The following is a 26,290-nucleotide window of genomic DNA, read 5'->3' on the forward strand; positions in this document are numbered from 1 at the left end:
TTATAAACATATTTAATTACGACACTGCACTTTACACTATTTAAGATGCCTTTTATTCCCAAGTTGACAACGAATTGCATATTATTGTTTTTATTATATATGTTAATTTTTCTATGTTTAAGCAGCGCCCTAACAAGCTGACAAGGATTCAAGAATAAAAATAAACATTCATATTTTGTTGTTATGCATAAATAAATAATAATATTAACAGCTCCTCTAACAAGGAATTTCTTAAACATTAATGAGGAATGAATGTATTTGACAGAATTAGGAATAATTTTAAATTTTATATCATACATCGGTATATATATAATATATTTAAATAATATATTACCTAAATGATTTTGTCATAAATATCATACAATACTAGTTAAAACAAATTCATATTATGTATGGTAATGTTAAGAAAATGAGAAAAATAAAGAAAAGCATTTTGTATATAAACGCTTATTCCATTCTAGATCTCCACGAAAAGGGTTAAGGCTGGAGACATAATCGTAGCTAGTTTTACTATCATATGCATTTTTATCGAAATGTATTTTTACTTCGATGTGATATTATAAAAAAAAAATATGTTTAAAAAATGTATATGACACTCGTTCCTTGATCGTTTATTCATCGAACAACTCAACCGGTTGTTTATTTCCCTTTCTCCTTCGATTGAAATAAATACATTATGTTCATTTAGATAATTAATAAATTTGTTACCCCACCGTGTCTGTGGATGGAAAATTTATCAACGAAGACCGATTTTACTGTCACAATGCGCCCTTTACAAAGGTGTTTAAAAAAGAAGAAAGTGAAACCCATCTATCTGTTTCATCTTCGTAAAATTTATAAGAATATATGTAAATCTTCTTCAATTACGTAATCCATCTTATGTTATAATTTAAAACCAAAGAATAATTCAAACGTAATTAAAACTAACGGCGATCTGTCGATGTCGTCCAACCACGACATATGGCTGTCCGTTTGACCGCTCCGCCAGAGTTGTTCCGCCAGAGTGACATAGCAACAAAAGTCTGCTATCACTCTCGTCACAAATTCTATAGTCTAAATCATTGATAGTTCCACAGTCTCGCTGACATATATAAAATATCAGTACAGTTTGACTAATTTATTGATGTTTAATGTTCCACTTATTAATGTCGTGGTGGTTCGTTAAGTCTTCCTCAATTTGCGGAGTGTCTAATGCAAAAATAATTATTTAAATCAGACCAGCAATTCCTAAAATTAGTGTGTTCAGTCGTGCAAACATTGTTGAGGTTGAATACATTTTATTTTATATTAAAATCGAAAACGTCTACGAGTTTGTTTAATCTGCAATACTAGGACGACTGTACGTTGTCCAATTAAATATATTAAGTTATAATACAAATATTAAAGTACAAGAAATCTCACTCACGGTTTATTCATTCATTTTGTGTTAGGATTCCCACAGAATAAATATAAATATGTTTCTGTTCCGGTTGCTTTTATTAATTCATCTTATATAACATTTATTAAACTTTATATACACTTAATGTCGACTGTTGTTTCGTAGCTGACACTAATGGTTTACGTCAGAGCTGCTTCAATAAATACCAGCTTAACCTTTATATAAATTTATTATGGATAACGTGAAAATCTCTATTTTCCCTTTCATCTATATAATTAATATAGTCGATTCGAATTTCCATCCTTAGCCCAGTTGTCTTAATTATTTAATAAAGTTGCCACCTCGATCCTATTCTGCCAATACTAATTGATCGACAGTTTATAGATAAAGCAAATAATTCCATAGTTTCCACTTTCGAAGTGGCTTTTAATTCGTACACGATCGCTTGCGAGCTTAGGTGTTAACTGGTATCCATATAATAAAGATCAAAGATTTAGGTATGGCGCATATAACTATGATCGTATTCATATTTGCGAATTGCTGGTACCTGCTAGCCGTAGCACATATCAATGCCAGAACTATTTTATTAAATTAAATATGTTTTATTCGTAAGGAAATATAAGCTCTGTTCTGGGCAAAGCTTTAAGAAGAAAGGTGGCAGTTTATTTCTTACGGATATATCAAAAATTTGTCCAACACAACACGCTCGAGATTTTTTAAATTTAATATAACGAATACTGTGCACGTGAATGGATTTGAACCAGCGATCATCGATTAGTGTCCGAGTGTCTATTTAATGAGTCTGTTTGTAGATATAACCGCCAAACGGCAAAACTTTGAGTTGTTTTGTATAATATTTTATAGTTTAATACTTACTGGTTAAAAATCGGTATGTGAGGATACCAGCGCATTGCCAATAGGAGACAATGGCTTAACAGTTTTCTTAATCCAGCGTATGTGATCACGACAATTTTACCTTTACTATGTAAAGTATACTTTACACGGCAGACGACGAAGACAGCAACCCGTCAAGCCGAGGTCGTGCTCTCCGAACGCTACTATCATTATATTTCTATTCTATATAATTAAATAATTCCACCCATATCACATCGACGTCTGGAAATCAACACCAGCGCAATTTTTAAGGCAATTCCTTCCTCGCACAACGACTACGTGGAATGAGCTTTCGTCGACGACTATTCCGAACTAATCTGACAGAAACCTCCAAGAAAGGAACGTACTCCATTCTCAAAGGCCCTCAACGTACTTGCAAGCCCTTCGGTGTTGCAGGTGTCCATGGGTTGTGGTAGTTACTTTCCATCAGGCGAGCCTTACGCGAGTTTGCCCTCCATTACATAGAAAAAAATTGCAGCTGTACATTTTAGCCAATAGACAAACGAGCCAGTTTCCTGCCGCTTTAATATAAAAGTAGTGATTAACCCCCGCTTCGTTCACCGTTAATAAAATACTAGAACATGCCATGCATAGCCTCGTTATAGTAACAAACGTACAAACATTTGCATTTATAATATTAGTAAGACTAACTGCTACCCATCGCTTCGTTCAACGTAAATTGATATCATGAAAAATAACATACACAGCGCAATGTTATCAACGATTTAATATAAGTTATATTTTGCTAACGATAATGAAACTGGATGCAAGCGGTTAGTTAATTAATTTTCTTTATCTTCCCATACTATCCTTACTCCCCCGTGTACTAGACATCTTTCGTCGGAAGCTAAAGCATTAAGTCATGTTTAATACCGCTAAAGGCGTTCCGTCATTTCTACTTTTTTATCCTTTGAGCAGGGTAAAGAATAAGATCGGTCGCAGTTAATCGTTACAGATTTCTTTCCCTAGTCTGATAATAATATTCAGTTCTTATTTTTGAAAATAGAATTACAATAATTCTAAATTTATTAAAAAAAAAAGAAATTATATAGTATTTTGAGTATTTAATATGAATTTATATCATAGTCACGATGTAGCACAACACAGACGGTGTTCGACCTTAAAAGATATAATGAAGACTTATTTCAACATAAATCGTAAGATGTTAGCGTTTTTTACTTAGAAGTCAGATCATTTGCAATAATTACGTAAATATATTGCTTCAATACAAATAAAAAAAAAAAAATGTAATTTAGATTGCGGTTTAGAGCATTGATACGAAATGAAAATGAAACCTTTTCAATAGATCATTTAATTAATACACTCGATGAGAACAAACTTTTCAATTTGATACTTTGATCTATCTGTACATCAATTTCCTTGGCTGCTATTACTAGTCAGTGTAATTACGAGCGTAATATATATAAATTGGAAAAAAGATTAGAGAAGATCGTTCATAAACGCTATGTAAATAGGCTTAATATTCGTCTATAAAGAGCAATTGCTTTTACTTAACTATTAGGTATGTATTTGAAGACTATATTTTATATTTATAGACAAACTTCGCATTGGCGCTTCGCTGACATCCGAGATTTGGAACTGTCCTTTGTGCCTGTAATTATACTAGATGGTCGTTTGACGGTCGATCATTGTTAAGCGAGAGGTATTCCCCTGCGTCTGAAATTTTGCCAGTATCTGCTTGCTGGCTATCAGTGAAATATTGTTGAATACGATACATCGAAATCACTAGTGTACGATTTCATTTATATCCGTTTCCCTCGGTTACTTTTATTTTATTATCTCCACCGTCCTTGCGGCTAGATCACAATCCATTCAATAGCTTGTCACCGTTTCCGATTTCATTGTTAAAATTGCAATCTTTTATAACTTTATTTGCGATAGGTGTGGATTGCCTCAAATCCATGTTGTTGATTTTCATTTATTCAAATGTCATAATCGTAATTAGTTAGAGATAAATCAATTTAGTAATTGGTTTACTAACTGTTACTTATTTCAATTTTAATCGAATACTGCGGGTTCGAACCCGGGAAAGCACCAGTGAGTTAACATGTTACGTTAATTTTTGTTTTTAATTAATGTCGTGTTCGTTTGAGAAGTGTGTGTGTGCGGTGAAATAAGCTCCAAATCTGCCAGGCCAGCAAAGCGAAGACGCATAAGGTGTAAATTATCGATATATTTTGAATCGTCTATTTTGTTAATAGCGTTGCCAGATCACTGTAACATTGTGTAGGTATAATAGAAAGTTCGAAGCGGTATCACGAGAAACAGGATTCTGATTAAGGCACTAAGACATTAGGACTATGAGTGTTCATTAGACCTGAATATGAGAACCACAGCTCGAAGACAGCCTCACCAAATTGCCACATCAAACATCAAAATGAACCTAATTCTACATTTAACCTAAAAGCAATTAAAGTAATATGCATAGAGTAAATTTAAAAATGACACTTTTATATTTAATATAAAAAAGTGATCGGGGTCGAAGCCTCTTAGTCTGAAACAGATATACCAACATTCATTTTTATATAGGTTTTGTTCAAGCGATGTTCACGGGCACTTAGCCCTTCGTTTAGTAAATTCGTAGTTAAACAATAACGATGACATCTCTCAACGTGAAACTTAACCGATGATTCTGAGATCAAAGCCGAGCACAATTGAATTTTCATGTGCTTACTTTGTGTTAATAATTCATCTTTTGGTTTGCGGTTAAAGTGAACATCGCAAGCATCTGAATGTTGTGCATGATCATCTGCCACGTGTAGCCAACAAACCGCAGCAGCAAGTTTCAAACATTCTCATCAATAGAGAAGGCCTTAGCCTAGAAATGGCGACGTTTATAGACTGTTACTTAACGCCGCCTTTAGAGACGATCTGACATATATAAAGATACAACATAAATTGTTTACACCCGTATTACATATCAGTAAACTGATCTCTTCAATTACTTATCTTAATGTATGATAGTAGTGCGTACAGACAATCAACTGGTGGTAGGGCTTTGTGCAAGCTCGTCTGGGTAGGTACCACCCACTCATCAGATATTCTACCGCAAAACAGCAATACTTGATATTGTTGTGTTCCGGTTTGAAGGGTGAGTGAGCCAGTGTAATTACAGGCACAAGGGACATAAAATCTTAGTTCCCAAGGTTGGTGGCGCATTGGATATGTAAGCGATGGTTGACATTTCTTACAATGCCAATGTCTAAGAGCGTTGGTGATCACTTACCATCAGGTGGCCCATATGCTCGTCCGCCTTCCTATTCTATAAAAAAAAAAAAAAAAAATCAAACTTAACGTGAATATATAGAAACCACTATGAAAATACACCGCATATTAGAAAAAAATAATAATTTGATATCATGATTAGATATGTAATAAATTTTTTGTAATTTTATAATACTCGAGATTATACTCTCTTCAATAAGTTAAAAAAAATCGTGAACTATGAATAGCTGAAATTAAAATTTTAATATTAGGAAACCTTTCAAAATATCTTATGAAATGTACCATAGTTCAGCTGTGTGAATTGTGTAGGTTGTGTTTACACTATCGCTCGAGCGAGTGCTGAGCGAAGATAATTTGAATATGTGACATTAGTATATTGAGGCTCGTTAGAGATACCCGTGTAGGAGTTTAACGAGACACTTAAGGGTAAAAATACGTAGAAATATATAATAGTGTTATGCGTGATCAAACACGACTTGGTGTCTACATGTCGGATATACTCATTACGAACTATAGTAAATTTAGTATTTCGGTTATTTAGGTATATAAAATTGCTACTGGCTACACCCCAGCGGAGCTTACACGCAAAATCGATCGTAAATAAAAACAACAAGTCGAGGTGCCTGACGCCTGTGACGTCACTCTCACCACGAAATATTAACTGTTTAAAATTTACAACATTAAGCCGACAAGGGCCGCGTGTTTTATATATACATCTCGCTGATTTTACGTATCACGAAATTCGTTTCATTTACCATTCGAAAACATTTATTATTTTTTTAGCTCCTACTCGACCATGTAACCTCCATTTTAATCCGGGGTAGCCAATAACGATAAAAAGTTTTTTAAATGTAACTTCTTATAATAAATAGTAATTGATATGATTACTGTGAGTTGAATAAGTATTCAATTTCCGTCACGATTTTTTAAAGAAAATATTTCCTACACAGACGACGAGTCAAACGTTAAATATTTACATTACATATGATTGCAATAATAATAAATAATGACGGGAACGGGGTATGTTGACTTATCAACAAAGTAAAGGGTTTGAACGTGGTTCATAGAGCTGCGCACTGCTAATAGGAAACCTTTCATGTTATAGCTCTCGAAGCAGATGATTTGACGTTTATTTGCATATCATACCTTATAAGCTGTCTTGCTTGTTAGTGCACTATTAAAAACGATTTACACCATATATTTTATACATATTTAAAAATTTGGTTCTTAAATCATCTTCTCTTTATTTTTATTATTAAATTAAATTTTAATATATATATATCTAAGTTACAATTAAAGTATTCATTCACGGATAATATATAAAGTGCTAACTACTATTTTTTGACTCGTATTGCGGCCACAAATTTTAAATATTATGATACAATTAGTAGCGGCTGAGCGGTATATTCGGCCGCGTTCATCGTTAATACATCTTACCGCAATCCGTCATTTTTCCGTTCATTCCAGTTTTCAAAAATCTTGTTATATGGATAATAAACTGGTTCAAATTACAAAGTTCTAATGATTTACTATATATTTTAATAAGGATCATTACTCTTTGACAAATAAATTAAATTAAAATTACCTTTATTTTTTTTACATTTATGGTCTCTTTGACTTATACTTACTGAAGATATGCTGTCCGTCTATTGTATTCTTTATTTGTAAATATTTAAGAGTTCTAAAATCTTTTTTATATTTGTTATAAATCTGGTTAATCACACTCAATAAATACACAATATATAAACATACTATCTTATGTCCTCATTAAAACTGTATACTATTACAATATGAAAGTTTGATTTTCGTAAATTTAGAAAAGAAACAAACACATATCTCCTCATGAAATAAATAAGATATCATCGTCTCGACTAACTGACACTGGTGTGTAATTAACAAGTAAGTTTCGCGCGATAGTCCAAGATTAGAGTTTTGAGTCCCGCTGTGTTGTAGTTTTTAAGATATAAAGTCATCATCATTGGTAAGACCTAAGACAATAATCGATATCGCTAACCTACCTGCCGAGCATCCAAGGTAACTTAATAATATGTGATATAGGGACATAGGTAATTAGAAAGCCGACCTGCGGCTCGGTTCCATTAGTGACCTAATGAAGTTTGTTAGTCTCTGGTGGGAACAAGATATTATGAACGTGTAGAAGAGATAACTCCAGTCGTCGCTGACTTGAAATCCATGAATGCAAGTTAACGATACGATTTATGCAGCAGACAAATGTCATAAGTGTAATCCACGGCCGGCATGATCCAATGAGTTCTCTTCCCAGCTAAATAGATTCAACGCATAATGGAAAAACGCATTGCAAATAAAACTATGGTTTAAAAAAGTTGCAGTTTGTAAATGTCTCACTGCTGGACTAAAGGCTCATTGACGAAGGCCATGCTGCTCCAAGCCGGTTTAGTGGATACACGTGACCGTTTTCGTCCGGCACATGCAGGTATCTCCGCAATGTTTTCTTTCATGACCAAACACGAAACTAATTAAAATCACAAATTAAGTGCATGGAAACTTAGTGGAGGTATACATCCATGTGTATTATCCACAGGGCCTTCTCCGCTCACAGGAAATTACAGTGGCAATATTTGAATATCCACCTCTTCAGTTGCTGCACAGGCTAATTAACAAAGGACCTTGGCTGAAATTCATGTGATTCCTAAATGTCTTCGTTTTAAGTTTTTTAGGCAGATTGCTCATTCGCCCAGTAAGACAATTCTGATGTTTGTTTTATTTGACGATTGGACGAACATACCTGGAAGGGCGCAATGCCTTTTCTTAAAATCTAAAGAAGATTGATTTTCTGACCACTGACCAGTAAAGTTGGCGATTGTAATGAATCGAAAATGAAATAAATTCAATTGGGTTATGCTATAATAATGAAGTAGGTCAGTTACGTCCAGAGATTAGGAAAAAAATATTGACATGTCTTAAATTAATAAAGTAAATTGCTAATATCCTGAGCAAAACCCAAGTCCTTATAGACCTTGAGTCCAATCATTTAATACGCACCCGTCTTTGGTGTAATTAGTATATGATAAGTCATCAAACTTTTGTTTAATTAGGCGAAGAGATGTGCAAATTGAATAAAATAAAAAATAAAAAATCGTCTGTAGCGCTCCTAATTATTGGTCATGTAATAAAAGTTATAAAGGAACAAGTTGACGCTGTCGACATTTTACAATTTACTAATTATTAATAGTTGAGAAAGTTTTCATCGAGGATGTTCGCTGTTCGCTGAAAATTGCATAACCGGTTAAATACTTGTGGTGACACAAAGCCCCATTTCGGTAGGACTCAGAACTCGCAGAGCTTTATGAGCACCAGTCACTACATAAATATACTGTGTACATATAATATTGATAATTCTATGCTCGATACTAATATTTATCATATTATAGGGACTGACACGTAATTAGGAGTTCTTTCTTTTTACAATTTTTCTTTTTACTGTTTTAATGAAATGTTATTCGTTAGATTTATTTTTTCAACATATATATGTAAAACTGTCACTGAGCCTTTTTGACATTACTTAAAATGTGTGATTTTTTATTATCTAAGAGATTTTAACTGATAATCAAAGGGTAAAATAACTAAATTAAATAATTATATTTGAGGCGCTGCTTCTTTTTAAACAGTTTTTACCTTAGCTAGGTAAGTAATGTACGACAACACTCCCCTTCTCGCTTCGATGCTCAGCGCCGTGTTCGTCCTGTTAGTCGTCGCTTCGTTTCTGATAACATCTTTGTTGTGAATATACGAAACACCGTTTCTTCGATATGATTCGATCGACTACATAGATCGATTTGATTTTGCCGTGCAATTTTTCTCTAACGGTAATTGATTTTTAGCTATGCATATATTAAAGTCAATGCCTACTAAGTCGCAACCAACTCCGCGGCAAATAAAATTCCATAACAAAATACCCTAACTCCTCGATATAAATTTGAATGGCTAAGGAATAAACTAAAAATTCTTTAGAATGCCAGAATGTGTCATCGGCTAACATGCTATTTATATTTGTATAAGTTGGTAGTGGATTATAACACAAGATCAAAATCCAGCGAAGCACCACTAATTTGTGTTCATAACTCATTTCGTTCGAAGGGTGACATCGTGAAAAATCCTAAATATATCGTGTGAAAATCTTACATATGTGTTGACTAACTCGCATTGGATTAGCTGGTGTAATGAGTTCCAAACCCACTCATTATAGGAGATCATGTCTTTACCCAGCGGTCGGACAAGTCAGACTCAGTACAAGGCCGCTTGGGTACCACGCATAGCCATTCCACCTAAGCTCGGTCATGCCAGTGTTATTATAGGAACGAAACGATATCACTACATTAGTCGACAGCAAATCGACAATAGAAGAAATGGCTAATGCATATTATTACAATTACAATCTTAGGTCATTTAATCATCTGCCTTAAGACAATGAGCATCCATCTATACATAATTTACATTTCAAAAAAAAACAAATAAATCATCATCAGCAAGGTCATATTGAATTTAAAGTTATCACCGTTTCAAGACAAGAAACTCAGCAGTTAACCAACAAACAACCAACAATGTAATTACATGTCAACTATGTTTTTTATATTGCATATACCTGTCGTTATCATTATGAAAGCGTTCAGAGAGAAATAATGAACGATCTCTCAGCGTTTGTCTCTATCAGAGAGCTTTTAACCTCCAGCCCTGAGGGGTTGTTCATTTGCATAGTTCATCAAGTGGTTACTTTTTGTGATATTGGGTCTAGTCTCAAAGTATTATGAATTGTATTACTAACATATATATATATATATACACACATTTGAATCATTGCAAGCAATGTTAATCATATAAACTATATAGTTTAAAATAAATAACGTATCAAATACTTTTTCAAACTAATAAAATTTATTTCACGATATACGTCTAAAATTTATAAATTTTCTCATATAAGTAAATAGTAAAGTTCTTATGGAATATAAAGATCAAACCTCATGTTTGATAAAGAGTGCCCAGATTAGTAACCGTGTTCTTCGGTTAAAGTCGACCGAGCTAGCTCGGTTCTTTTCTTTGTGTGCCTGGATATACGTATAATGTAGTTGTTTTCTTTTTGTTTTTACCATTGAGAAATGTATATTATTCGCCTAACGTGTACTAGAAAATATTTAAGAAAGAGATTCCTCAAGTATTCAACGTACATACATACACATCGCGTATCAAAAAGAAACAACATGAAACATTTGTTGAGAAGGCACGGTAGGACAAAAGACTCGTCGGGCCCTGAAAACAATTCATTGGGCGTCTAGATCCCTTCAGGGGTTAGTCTTAAGAGATGCTCTCTTCAGTTTAAGCTTGGCACAAACTAGGCGCGCGGTTTCTACACCTGAGAACGATCGAATATACACATCTATACACATCGATATTCGTATGATAGATCGGATTGTATTATATTCCACGGAGAGTTACCCATCTATCATCGATGGTTCCATTTAAGTTTTAACGGTTTTTTTCTAAACGTGGTAACATAATTGTTTATAATTTTGTTTCAACAAATATTATATTCAATAAGAGGCCAAATTAGCGTTGATTTAACTATAAGCCTATTATTAAGTTGTTTAGCGGGTGATTTGTTAAATAAGATGGTGGTGTAAAATTAACAGTAGATATAGAACGCATTGCCGACCACAACGATATAATATATACGTTTATTTATGCATATTGCAATTATCTACAATAATTTTTATAATATATAAAATTAAAAGAAAAAAAAAACAAAATACACATTACAAATTTATAGCAAAACACGCTGTCTAAAATATTGTCCTGTGGCATTGTACCCAAGACGCTACACTCAGCCTTTGGGCTAAATAAGCGCCAGCTCTTGGGTCACCAGAAGAGTTGACCAGTTTCTTAGATGGATCTTTTATGATATTTTTGTATCAAACGACCATGAACCTAATGTTTCAAAACCATTCGGCATGTTATGATATTGCATATTGCATGTACATCTTGATTTAGTATTTAAACTATTGATACGTTATATATTCGTTTTTCACTACAGTATGCAGTATTACAGTCATAAATATAAAATATATTATGTGGTAAGGCATTCAGTTCGCGAGTGACGTTTCTTACTTCGTGTAAGGTTTGAGCTTACCTTAACAGTGCGTAACGTACTCAACCCGTCATCTCTTCACTTTTATACTCCGAGATCACGATTCGAAACAATGGGCCCTTCTAATGACACAGCAAACATACGATGTTCTTTAACACGGTCGCTTTGTGCGGATTTCGTTACTGTTATCTCTAAATATAAGAGGATCGTAGGTCATGTCTGTGCTCTATACTCGTTTGTTCAAATATTTATAGTAACACAAATAACAAGCTTATGTTTGCAATATAACTGAACCACTAATGGTACGGTGGAAGTCCGGTATTACAGATTATGTGGATGAAAAACTTTCAACATTCTATTTCAGATGATAAATAATTATTATTAGTGACTCATCAGTCTTTCCTCGATAGATAATAAAATACATATTGTTGTTTAAGTCGACTTTATTCTTTATTAAAATCGAATTAAGCTTAATAATAACAACACTTGTCCTTGCCGATGCCCATCACTAATTCAAGCATTTCATCGACTCGAAAATAATATCGTGCCTCGAAAATATACCGCGATAGCATTAATTGTCAGATAGAACTGAAATGCCTATTACTTTAAGAGTTTTCCTAATAGGTTTCGTTTGCCATCAAGTCGATAGTTTTAGCATATAGAATCAATTTTGGAGTGTCTTTAATGGTATATTTTGCAATGTTTGCATATAATATGAGTATATTTGTCTTATTTATATACTTTATTAACGGGCAAAATATATATCTTTTATTAAAGATTTTTTTTTTAATTTCCATCGAAATTAAGAAAAAATTAGACGACATATACGGCTTTTAGGAAATCTTCATATAAAAGAATTTTCCTACCTCCTTCGCTTTATGAAGTTTTCCAAAATTCTTGCCTTGAGAATTCCTTCAAATAAGGAAGATGAAATAAACGCTTTCTGACAACTAAAAAGTTGGCTGGGAGTTCGAGATAATCCGACTTGACGAACTACTCGTTTCGTGTTACGGCATGTTTTTAAATAAAATAATTAAAAACAAACACCAATGTTATCGGACGCTATTATAGTTAGATATTTAATTTGATGCCTCATGAGGGATTAAAGCTAACTTAGTTTTAGTTCTAACATACTTGCGAACTTCTTAAGTTAGGACTCTTTCGAACTTTATAAAGAATGCCAGATAGGTCACTTTTTACCTCGTTTCATTAGATTTCAGTTCTCATGACCTCATTTGAATTAAATTGCGAGCGTCTTTTTATTCTTGTGGAGTAATACGGTCTACTGACTATTTGAGGACTGACGTTGACGTGTCGAGCTTCGATGGTGATTAGTATCATTGGGACATAGACAAATTGTTACATAAATACTTCTGGGGTGTTGATTTGACTATAAGCTACATAACCTACCAAGGATTTAAATATTTGATAGATACCCAGGTTCCAGCTACCACTATGGCGGCTTAGTCGTGATATGATAATAAAAGACCGACTGAGTTGCCGTCGCTTCTATAATATTAGCGCGATAAAAGGCTTACAATAACGTATTGCAGATTTTATAAAAATAAATCAATACGAGTTCTATTTTAAAAAATAAATAACATAGCGCTAGGAAACGTATCAAGGATTTTAATTTATATCACTTAAAACAAATTTTCTAATAAATTCAAGTGTTAGACGCTCGTTAGAATGTTGCAAATAATTAACAAAAGCCTTACAAAAGCGCAATAACAAATATAGAAACCGAGTTGAAAGCTTAGACTGTTGACGCCGGTGCTACTTTCAATGCAAATTGAGCCAGAACCTGTATAAAATTCCTCACTTAGTACTACCGTTTGCGAACATGCGGCCTTGTGTTCTAAGCCTATACAAAAATAAATCAGTCTCAATTAAATATGTTTAACATTCACTAAGAAATACCAGTGAGTCGGGATGTCTTTGTGAATTATATTAAAACACACGATTTTAACTGAGGATTGCGGTTTCACATCCGAATTTGACACTATGTTCTAATTTGCTCAATTTGTTTTTATAAATCAATCCATTTTGGAATTCTGGAGCAGTTTTAATGTTGCTAAAGTGCGCGACGCATACGGATTTTTGTAGATTTTTAATTTTAACTTATATAAAACTCACTGGCAAATGGGCCAGAGATAGCCTTATAGTAAGTGGTCACCACCGCCCCTAGATATTAGCGATGTAAGAAATATTAACCCTTCATTATTAGTTACTCGCCACTTGCCTATAGGTGGAAATATTATATAAAAAATGAGTATTCCGACTTCAAGGGATAATGAGCCAGTGTGTTTAAAATCACAAGGGTCGTAACATCTTATATGATATGCTGCGTCTCGATGGCGGGTTGTCAGGGTAGTGACCAGTTACCATCAGATGATACATTTGCTCGCCAGCGTGTACTGCGTATGCAAAAGTAAAGCCTACCTGATTGAATGACGTTGAAACACCATCAATCGTATATCGTGAACAAGTGCGTCGTCACAGACAATAATTTTATTCCAACTGCAATTCCATGCAACTACGTATGAGTAGAATTCATTTGCTTTATCGTTGTTGTAATATTTTCAATTTTATTGAAAAATACAAAATATTGTTTATAATATTAAAAAAAACACTCAATAATACAAGTACGTTTTCGTGTTTAAGATATCGAAAAAAAAAAACATGCAGTCTGGAGGTTTACTGGCGTGTGGCGCTTACACCTATAGAGTTATATGTAGTATGATGGTATATATATATATATATATATATATATATATATATATATATATATATATATATATATATACCCTTACACTACCCAAGTGACATTATAAATGAGAATATAACTCTAGTTGCCTATCTGCCTATATGTTACCTCATCACAGCTAAACCACTGAACCGATTGTAATGAAATATGACGTAGAGATGCTCTGGGTCCTGTTTATTACATAGGAATATAAATTACGGCCAATACGGGAAAAAAAATTTCGCCGGTGTAGTCGCGGGGAAAAGACAGTTCAATAAAATATACTAATGTTTAATACTTCCTAATAAAATGTGCTATCATTAAGATATATCGAGAATTATAAAATTAGATATATAATTTAGGCACATAATAACTTGACGTGTATATATATGATAGGTAGGCTTCAAGTCAACAATTCTGCATCCGCAAGACCTCCGGTACAAAGTTAGTAACATAGTGTTAGCGATGAAGCGAAATCACACTGCACTAATGTTGTTTTGTATCTAGATTCACTGTTAAGCTGCTTATCCGATTTATATAAAGTTTTAAATTTATACTGGCAGGATTGTCAAAGGGTATATACAAACTATGAACATACGTTTATAGTGTAATAGAGATAAAATTGTCAGTCCGGTAACACTTTCCACGCGAACGCTGCCAAAACTGTAACAGATACACGAAAACTATGTTCGTAAGATTAGCAGATCATACACGAACATATTAGGTCACATAATCTTTAACAACCTTAAAACCTCTTACAACCCGGGTTCCTTCAAACGAGGCGTGAAGAGGCATCTTGCGGGCTGGCAAGGCGAAGGCGGCTAGTGCAGAACGTTTTTCCCGTCTGTACTGGCCGTCGTCGCGTTTGGACTCTACTACCACTTACCATCAGGTGGAGTAGAGTCATTTGCCCTCCCGGCGAATATATAAAAAAAAAAAACAAAAATGTTTCACCTGTCGCTATTGTCTCGGTTAACACTCTGTTAACATTTAAGTCAATCAACGTTCCTGTAAATGTTAACAGTTGAAAGGAAAGCCTTAAAAAGTCTAATGAGTTCATAGGTACTTCTGAAAAGGTTACGTTACATAAACTATAGGTTATCTGTGTGATTTCAGTAACATTTAAACAAATAATAATAAAAAAAGAAGAAAAGAAAAAAACTTTTCTGGCTTTAATAATTTAATGGCGCAACAACTGAAACAGAATAAGCAAATCAAATACTTTTAACTTCGCGACTGTTTCAAGAATTTAGATTTTGTTTGCTTTTTGTACGGATTCGATTAAAATGGAATATGAGTTATAGTTACGATCTTGTCACAGAAACTCTTATTTTATACGAATTTTATCTTACGAGTATGTGAGTTATTTTAAACACGTCCCTTGTAAACAAGCTGTTTACTTTTATGAACATTCTAGACGAGATATCCTTGTTAACTCAGTTATCTGGAGTTATTTGGTTTTTCAAAACTAAGTTTAATATTGTAAGGCACGGCATAAATCTATTTGTGTGATATTCTGATGCGATTCCGTGCCGTAATCCGATGCGATGGAAAACTTATTCGGACTTGCTAACTTATTTTGATACGTGGAAAGCTATTGAGGTATTTGATTCTTGTAAAGAGTGGATTAAAAGGTTGTAGGTGTCTTTTTTAGTTTACTTTCAGATAATTCATATATTTATATATTTTTACGCTTTATTTATTCCATACATCAATAAATATCCAGATATGATACTGTACATGTTTTGAAAAACAATTGAAAAGCGATAAGCTGTCATCGATGGAATTTTATTTATTTCACTCAGCAAGAGTGTCATTCATACATACCTCAAATATATCCTATACACATTTAGTTTAAGTAAAAGCAACATTTCTGCACATAACGCTAAGCCCACTATAAACGAAGCGACAACCGCTATATATTAAAATTTCGTTTCTAATTTGTTTGATATATTTAATTAGTTTTGGTGTTGGTAACATTTTAAATTAAATTTGATTACAAAAAATCGTTATTGGTGGCGCAGTATGTGCTGTTTCTAGTGGACAAAATGCCCAACCAGTGTATGGATGCCTTTAATATTTAATGAGAAACTTCCTCGCTTCGGACGCCTCGCCTCACTCCGATCAAGTTATACGAAGAATTATAAATTTACTAAGTATTCGCACTTTGTCTTGCGACGTTTCAATGAAAGCCAGGTACTCTACTTGTACGACTTCCTTTTAAAAGTTTAAAATTTTTGTTTCGAACTTGTCACGTTTCGGTTAAGAAATTGTTTTGTTTCATTACATTTTACGTAACTGTTTTTCCAAGTTTGAAACGAGGTACTTTGTTATTTTTACCTCGGTAAGTGCTGATTTCCCAACTTCTAATACAGTTCACGTAGTACCCCACGGCGACAATGGCGGGTCGCGTCATGGATGACGATTTTGAAGAATGTACGGCGAACGGAAGGCGCGACCGTCTCCCGAGTTCCAAACGACAACATCGTATGAAATAAGCGAGTCGACGCATGTTGTTAAAATTTGCGGATTCCAGATGCACGTTAAAGTTTCGTGGAAGCCGTCCTCTCGCTTTATTATTCGGTCGGTATCGATTTCGAGAAAAAGTATAAAAAAACGGTTTTCGGTCCTAAAACGTGGACGATCGAAATCGCCTAAAGCATGATTTAGAGTCTTCCATTACCCGCACGGCGCGGCTCCCGTATCGATCTTTGGAACGTGTAATTATTACAACCGTGTTTACAATTATATCTATGTATTGAATAGTTTCGAAAGTCATTACCGGAGTACCCGGGGGAGCGTTACCTTTGATCGATACGAAATGCCCGACTGAAAATTAGTGATCCGTTAAATAGAAAAGAAGTCCAATGGTGACAGCCCTCGCCGACTTACAATGAAAGTAATTAAAATAATAGTTTCGACGACATCACGCGAACTATTTTTCAGTCGTAAACCTCTTTTTATATATAACGTACACAAAGCTTTGCTTTTCATAATGTTTGTTTATTTATGTACGTGACCAAGTAACGAGTACATTTCGAGGAGCGACGGATGCTCCGATATTTATACGAACCAGTGCCAATATTGTAGGTGGTTTAAGTCAACATTCAATCGTTTTATGTTAAAAATATTATTGCCTATTGTGGATGTATATGAATGAGTAGCGAGTCGCCACTGCGCTGTTTATTATTCATTAGACGACTACATGTCACGCAAGAGCATAGGCACGCACGGGCCCGCCGCTTCTCAAACTTTCCTCGCTCTATAAATTTGTTATTAGCTTATTTATACATGCGAGTTAACTTTTTATAATTACATCGAGCGCATACGTTCGATTCTGTTATCGAGCCCGTAATTTTAACGTTCGGAGCTCGTTTCGAATATTCGTTTTATTGCAGACTAACTTTGAGAACGAGTGGTCGAAGTAAATGGTATTGCTTAAAGCGGGATCATTTGTTCGCGTTTATTAATATTCAAAACTGGCTTTATGACGTTTGCAATTTGTTCCCAAGCGCTCGGTCCTCGGCAACGAGAGGTAGCCGGTACTCGGGAGGTACTTGAACGTCGAGACACGCAAAAAGCGAATTCTATTTGCATTTGACCTAAAACTGCCTTTTGTACTAGGCACAATGAGATCCTATTCGCTTGGAGACAAACTTTTACCGCTGTTTTCAAGTTTTCAGTTACACCTTTAAATTGTCAGAACGAAGTTCGATATAAAACATTTTAAACCTCACTTCGGATTTACGTTCTTTTCACTAACTGTAAATTTAAATTTGCCATTTTAACTAAATTTCCGTGAAGACAATTTATTTTTCATTTCCCAACTGTAGTGGTATGAATATCTCAAGGCGTCACTAGTGGGAGAGGCGTCTTTCAAGATGTTCACTTTTCTGCGAGAGAAAAAGTCGTTCAATAGTTATTATTTATCGTACCGCAAACCCCTTGATCACCAGTAGGTAGTCGCTCTCTTAGCACCACTTAGGGAGTCGTCGAGGGGGTGGGTTGGTAGGTGATTCCTGCGGACGTGAGCGACATTCGATACCCAAATTACCCTGATAGTTACTCCCAGCCAGCCGGCGATGTGGGATGATCTTCGCTAGTGCGTCTGACTTTAACAATATTGAGCCTTCTATGCTTTAATTACTTCCACAGAGTATAAATGCCGTGCAACACTATCCGACGTATTTGTTTACAGTTTGATCGACACGATACTGTGGTCGACTCGGAAGCGAATTTTAATGAAACATTGGTAATATGAATTTAATAATGTAATTGTAATACATTTCCATGATTCCCTTAGAGTATCGAACGTAGGCGTCATCGGAATGCAATTTCCATACTTATCAGGATATTGTAAAGCTATTGTTCGTTTGATCCACGTGTGGACGAGGACGGGTTTACACAACACTCGTCGGCTCGACTGATTAATATATATCTTTCTTCGGTCCCTTATATTACTAAGCATTGTTACACAATGAATATCAATTACGAAAAGTTTACTCGTACTGGTGTCCAAAGCCGGGTGCAGATAGGGCGAAGGCGTGCGAATGCAAATTAATGTTTGTCGTGCTCGTCGCTTAACCGTCGGACAAGAACTATTACATATTTATCAATTTGAAATTAAAATCATCTACATATATCTGAATTGTTAAATTGCCTCCTAAAACGACTCGGTTTAGTTGTTAGAATACTAAGAGAACGCTTAAAACGCAGCATCAAATTTTAAACCTCTATTTTTTGTTACAAACTGTTGCTCATTTTGATGGGTTAATTTATGTTTATAGTTCATACGTTTCGTTATATGAAACCTTTTATTAATTATGAAATTCTTAACATTAAAAACAGTAAATACAACGGGAGCATTGTAGGTTCTGAGCTTACACGAATATGACATAACATAGATCAACAAAACGTCAGCTAGTTAAAAATATAAATTAGCTTTTTAAAAGCCGAGATGGCCTAGTGGTTAGAACGCGTGAATCTAAACCGACGATTGTGGGTTCAAACTCGGCCAAGCACCACCGAATTTTCATGTGCTTAATTTGTGATTATAATCCATCTCGTGCTTGACGGTGAAGGAAAACATCGTGAGGAAACCTGCATGTGTCTAATTTCATTGAAATTCTGCCACATGTGTATTCTACCAACACGCATTGTAGCAGCGTGGTGGCTAATGGCTAATAAGCTCCAAACCTTCTCCTTAAAATGGAGAGGAGACCTTAGCCCAGCAGTGGGACATTAACAGGCTGTTACTGTACTGTACTGTCTGCATATATTAGCTTGTATCGAACGTATTGTAATAAGAAGGTAAGGTACACCTCTGTTAGATTATAGTTCACGAGTCTGTAATTTAACGATAGTTGTGATCGTGAAACAATTCCCGTGTTCACATATCCATGACCACTTCATGTTCGTTATATTTATGCACTTATATTTGTTCAACAGTATAAATCACTCGTGTTTATTTATTTAACAAAGTTCTTGCTTTCTTTTGTAACGTCAATTGGTTTTCAATCGAACTTTATCAATTTTTAAATTTTACAATTTCTCTTTTACTGTAATGTAACGTCGATTTTAATTTTGTACGGTAAATATGATTCGATTGTGTTTATAAATATAAGGATTTTTATATAAAATTGTTACTTCTATAATATATACTGCGGCAGTGAAGAGTTTTGAGGATCTCTTGGGAGTTATTTCATTTCTCGGAATCGGAAAGTATTTTTTTTATTAATTAGGAAGGTAACCAGAAAAAGCTAAAAGTGCTGAGTTTCAACAAAGAATGATTTCTTTGTTTAAACCGGGCGATGTTCACTTTCAAATATTAAGAAATATTAATGTCAACTATTAAAATTTTTAATGATTATATAAAAGATAACGTTTTACTTATATTTTTATAGATAATTGACTGCCTCGTTGGTCTAGTGGCTTGATGTAACCCGGAGGTCCCGGGTTCAATTCCCAGGTTGGACCAATAAAAAAAAAGTTATTGGGTTTTTCTGTCAGAACATTCTCGGTAGCAGACCGGAGTTTGGAAGTGTGTTCACTCCCGTGCCTCGGAAAGCACGTAAAGCCGTTGGTCTTGCGCCTGTACTCTTTTCGGTCGTGTCGGATTGCTTTCCCATCGGATTATGAGAATTAGGGAATAGAGAGTGCACTTATGTTTGCGCACACACTTGTGCACTATAATATACCCTGCGTAGTTGGCTAATCTCTCTTGAGATTTGCCGCCGTGGCCGAAATCGGTCTGGAGGACCTTATTTATAGATAATAGAAGCAGTAAAAAATATTTATAAATTATACTGTGATATATATTCACAGGAAAACATAATACGTTGAAATTATAAAATGTGTTAAAATAACGTAAACATTAACATAATTATAGAATTTCGTTTTAATGTTAAAATAGTCTGTCATACGTTGTATCTAACATAATTTCCGCACAATTTATTGAATGAATGCAGTACGGTTAAGTTAAGAGCGCGCAGCGAATTTACGATTAGACAATAAATTGCCTTGATAAAAAATTTATTACTAATAATATTCAAAATGTCTGCGAATTTAACTTTGATATTCACGCTAATTTATTTAATTTTGACACTAAAGGGTTATGTCGAAATTTTAGTGAAGTATTAAATAAAACGTCTAACCCCTCATCAAAAACGGATTCAGTTCAAATTTGTAAATAAATAATTAGGGCCACAGAAGTGTTTATAAAGTTAAGTTGATAATTCTATGAAAAATTGGCTCGCCCGCGCCCCTGTCTCGGCTAATCATACATTCCGGTGACGACTCGACTTATCAGCGACGCCACTGACCAATTAAGGGCCACTGCGCTATGCACTCCATGAATATGTATAGTAATATCTTAGAGTGGTCTGTCTGTACATTTTCAATTAAAGAACTCTCGCCGCAACTAGTGTGGTCAGTTTTGATATATGACATTCGTGTCTAGTTTATCCTTTCAATATATGAGATGTATTATTGTTTTTTATTCTTCTATTTATATATTTATTTTTTCTTTTTATTATATGTCTGTTCAACTTTATTAAATACTTTTTTTAACTGTAGATATTGACAACGTCCATCGGCTGTTGCGCCTAGATTGCTTTGTCTATTAAAACTATTTCGAGTAGATGTGAGCAACCGCGATTTTTTTTATTACAAAGCACTTATTCTGCCTAATTCGAACGCTTAGCGAAACCTTTAGAGGAATTCTGATTAATTTATCATCTCTCAACAACTAGCTAATTATGAAAGGAGCCTACAAATGTAAATCTTTAACATGAGATGTTAATGAGTTACAGATAGTTCTATCAAAATTATACAAGCCGTTGTTTGTGTTGGTTGTCTGAGAATTATTTTGGACAGAATTCACTTTAATAACTCGTTGCGAGCTGGTTGTGACGGGCGTTTTCGCTCAACAGGAACCTTAAAGTTTAGAACAACACGTAAGCTGCATTTCATCACATTGTTTGCACGAGGGCTTAGCAGGCGGAGCCATGTATACAAATATGTATGTTTATTTACTCCCGCACCGCCGCACGCGATATCACTTGATAGATTGACTAATGGTTGACCCCTCGGAAATTATAATATACATGCTCGATGAGAACTTTGCCTGACGACTTATGAGTTACGTTTGTTTAATTTCAAATACTTAGCCCTCTTTTTGTTAATACATTAGTCCACTGTTTATTACGCTCCGATAAAATATGATAAGACGGCATTTTGACTAAAGACTTCACAGAATTATTTTCCTTTAAACAAATCATAAACACATTTTTACATAGAATGTACATGTTTCTACGTACGTACGTGTGCTGTTGCTAATAGAAGATATACGTTGTATATAGTTTCATCGTTAGTCATTATCATACATTACACAAGTTGCTTGAATTATTTTTATTACTAAGATATAGCAGTGAATCGATCTGCAAAGCGCTTTGTGCATCGCACCGCAGCATCACGTTAAAGTAACTTTAATGAAACGGTTAGACATGCGGAAATCAGTACTTATTTGCTCATATTAAACACTACGTTACCGGCAAAGCCTTTGAACATTTATACAGAGCTAGCGAGTACACAAGTAACAGAACTCATTTTGAAAATATTTCATATTAATGTTACATCTTTTGCCCCGTTGGTATTGTGGCTAGATATGAGGCCGCAGATCCCATCCTGGGTTCAAATCCCAGGTCAGGCCGATAAAAAGTTAGTGAGTTTTTCTATCAAAGATTCTCAGTAACAGCTCGGATTCTGGAAGTTGGAAGTATATACACTCCTGTGCCTCGGAAAGGACCTAAAGCCATTGGTCCTGCGCCTGAACTTTTTTAAATTTAAAAATAAGAGAATAGAGAATAAATCTGTGCTTGCGCACGTACTTGTGCACTATAATATCTCCTGCGCAGTTGACTAATATCTCTTGTGATTGGCCGCCATGGCCGAAATCGGTCTGGAGGACATGTATTGCATTGTTGGAAAACAGCGTTACGAACATCTCTTGTTATCATATATTTATATCATACGAATATATTTCTACTCTGTAAAATAAGTATATACCTTTCAGAATATTTCGATTTACTGATAAATATTAAATTTATGGGTTTATTTTGCTTTTGATGAAAATAAAATATTGTAATAATAAACGTTTGTAGAAAGCGGAAAGATTTCTTTTTGTGATGTTTCGTTTTTTTTATATATATTCACATTGCTCGGAAACGAAACATAGAAGCATGATAAATAAAATTATCTTTACGTTTGTGTTTTTCGCTCAGCGGTTGGAATGTACTATTTGCCATGCAAATGTTTATGCGATGTGCGCTTTGCGAATGTTACATCAGTGCTTAAGCGATTATGTATCTTTTTGTACCGACAACCTTTTATGTTCATCGTTATATATAATCTTATATAATTTTAATATCTGAGCTAAAATGTCTTTCGTTTGTGTTAAATTTAACAAAGTATTCAAGCTTACTTGTTAGCTTAGCTTGTTTTCATGGCAAATAATTGTAAGTCCCACCAAAAGATAACTGTGTTTGTTTTATATAATTACTTTTTATCATTAATGCTTATGTTATTATTTTAAAGATTTTATTTTATAACGGACCAATTGTACTAATATATATGTTAATTGTGTGTTTGTGTGCGTGTTTCGTCTGGATATGAATGTAGTGAGTTACGAGATGAGCTCGCCACAACATAATTTAATTAGTGGCGAAGATTTGATTGGATAAATACGTCGCTCAGTTTAATGTACCGTCTGAGATGAGAATGAGCTAATTTTACCCAAGTATGACAAAGTCAAAGAGGTGATGCCTCCTTTGTTATATCAATTAGAGCCTCTTTTACTCCTAATTATTTTATTTTAATATTTTATAATAATAAAAAATTTTATATTAACTTTAAAAAAAAAAACGTTTCTTAAGTTTTCCGTATTTATTCTTTCAATAATGAAATATTATATAAAAAATATTTGCTCAACTATAATAATCTTCCATTTAATGTTTGCTTTTTTAGAGAGTCTAAAGCTTAGTTGATCAACTGCTGTATGTACTCGTGGTGTATGTGAATACTTAACATTGCGTATTTATAAATCGCATGCCTTCCAGCCGTCGCAGATCTCAAAAGGATCTTATCGTGCTGTTAAAAATATAACCGGCGCCGGCGCAGTTTGCATTTCAATCATTTCTTTTTGACGGTCGCCGATCACGATCGCGATCGATTCACGAATATTCGTCTACGCGTGCGATGAATAAATCCCCGCGCGCCACTTGATTGACATAATCATTGGGACGGAAGTGGAACAACGTGACGCGATCGGACGGATGATCGCGTTGCTCGATCGTATCGATACATTACAAGGCTCATCTTCGGTGATCGGCGATTCGGTGCCGTAAATTTCCGTCCGTCTCGTTACCGTTGAAATTAACTAATGTTCCTTTAGAGATTAAACCGTGGTGGAATCGTAACGGAGATTAACGTGAAACAATAATCGGTAAAGCTGCTGAAACACTACAGCCCATATAGCTATGACCTAAAGTTAAACAACAAAAAAACCAACACTCATTTTGATACACTGGTGTGGCTGTATTTTTATAGATGATTCCATTCTGTTCTTGTTAGTTCAGTTTCACAGGGTTGGTTTCACAGGGTTGTTCGATTCTTTAATGTGCAAGTATAATAATTCATAATTATATATAATGGACTTGAACCGTTCAGAGCTGTGTGTATTCGTATATAAAACTGTCTCGTATTTGAAATATTTAGCTTTGGTCCTGATTCGATGTTTCATCTATATTGCAGGGTACTTTAAATAATTATTTATGATACTAAATGTTTTGCTCTGTTCTACAAAATATTTGCGAATAATTATAATGATTATTGTTTTTGCACTGCAGTTTAAAGGAAAAAAAAATGTTTTTGTATATAATAATTGTTATTATCGCAAGTGAATTGATTCGCTTAGCTTATTGATTGTTAAGAATATCTAACAGAACATGCAATGTGTACTGACTATGTATAACATTCTAAAAGATATATCGTAATATTTATTATTGTGACAGTCTGTCGGTTCTCGCATCACGGTGAAACCACTGTATGTATTTTAATGAAGCAGTTCATATCCTGGGTCAATATACTGGATAATTGTTAATCTCGTATATGTAAAAGTTTATAATAACATACAAGTACTTATAGACTTCTTTAAAACAAATCGCAATATTGACTCGGTTCAAGAGCGCCGACCTGTGCTTAATTGTGTATTTATTGTTATGTATTTATTGTATGTGTTTATTGTTAATCTATTGCTCGGCGGTGAAGAATCAATATCCATCCCGCGTTGAAGCAGTGTAGTTGAATATGCTCTAAACATTTTCCTCAAAAAGTGTGGAGGACTTGGCTCAGTATTGGAATATTAATAGGCTTGCTAGGCAAGAAAACTTACGAGAAGTTTTGGTGTCTCACAATTTGAATGTGGTTGGTCTGCATCCATTATTTTATTTTCATAGGTGCTGAAGCATCAAGCACCGACGGCGCATCTGATTCAGATTATTTAATTCTAACTAAACTAAGAAACCAAACTGAGAAACGATATCGTAATATTTATTTAATCAAGTTGGCTTCTTGCTTCCAGCTCAATGTATTGCGCCGCTCGGAATAGAGAGTGGGCTGATACCCGACCGAGATCTTACAGCCAGCTCGTCCTTCAACGATGGCAACGTTGGACCGCAGAACGGACGGTGAGTACCACAGTTACTATCATTTAAATCTTAAATATAATATCTGGAATGTTTATATAGATTCAATGGCTTTATGAAGATCCACCGTCGTGTTAATATTTTAGAATAAAAATACAAATAACAATACGTCTGATTATAGTGCCAGCACCAGCTGCACCACTGAATTTTCATGTGCTTAATTTTTGATTATAATTCATCTCGGTGAAGGAAAACATCATGAAACCTGCATGTGTCTAATTTAACTGAAATTCTGCCACATGTGTATTCCACCAACCCGCATTGGAGCAGCGTGGTGGAATAAGCTCCATACCTTCTCCTCAAAAATGGAGAGGAGGCTTTAGCCCAGCAGAACATTCAAAGGCTGTTACTTACTTAAATCGACTAAATGTTTTTATAAAGGAAAAATATTGTCATATATATACTTTCGGATATTTATAAAATTTGTTCCATTAAATATTAACCTCTAGTTGTGAATCAATGTTTTTTTCAAAGCGAACAAAGTAGCGCGGAGTCCTTGTTTCCTTTGTCATATTAATATTACTTGTTAGCATTCATTATGTGTAGCATCCGTTTTGTATCTTAGGGGCCGACATTAAAATGCACTTTCAGTCGCAAGAGATTTAGCAAAAGTGAATGTTATCTTATACGTGTGAAAATTTCAT

The 26,290-nt window shown here is 34.4% G+C and overlaps 1 protein-coding gene across 4 annotated transcripts in view; it reads left to right on the plus strand.

The window, feature by feature from the left end:
- Nucleotides 1-26,290, plus strand: part of LOC126780473 (discoidin domain-containing receptor 2-like) — a 68,010-nt gene that overhangs the window by 18,540 nt on the left and 23,180 nt on the right. For all 4 annotated transcript variants that reach the window (XM_050504986.1, XM_050504984.1, XM_050504987.1 and 1 more), the window contains exon 3: nucleotides 25,523-25,628. In XM_050504986.1, coding sequence (XP_050360943.1) covers nucleotides 25,523-25,628 — 106 coding nt within the window. The remainder of the gene's footprint in view (nucleotides 1-25,522; nucleotides 25,629-26,290) is intronic.

The sequence above is a fragment of the Nymphalis io genome, chromosome Z (assembly GCF_905147045.1).
Source record: "Nymphalis io chromosome Z, ilAglIoxx1.1, whole genome shotgun sequence".
NCBI lineage: Eukaryota > Metazoa > Arthropoda > Insecta > Lepidoptera > Nymphalidae > Nymphalis > Nymphalis io.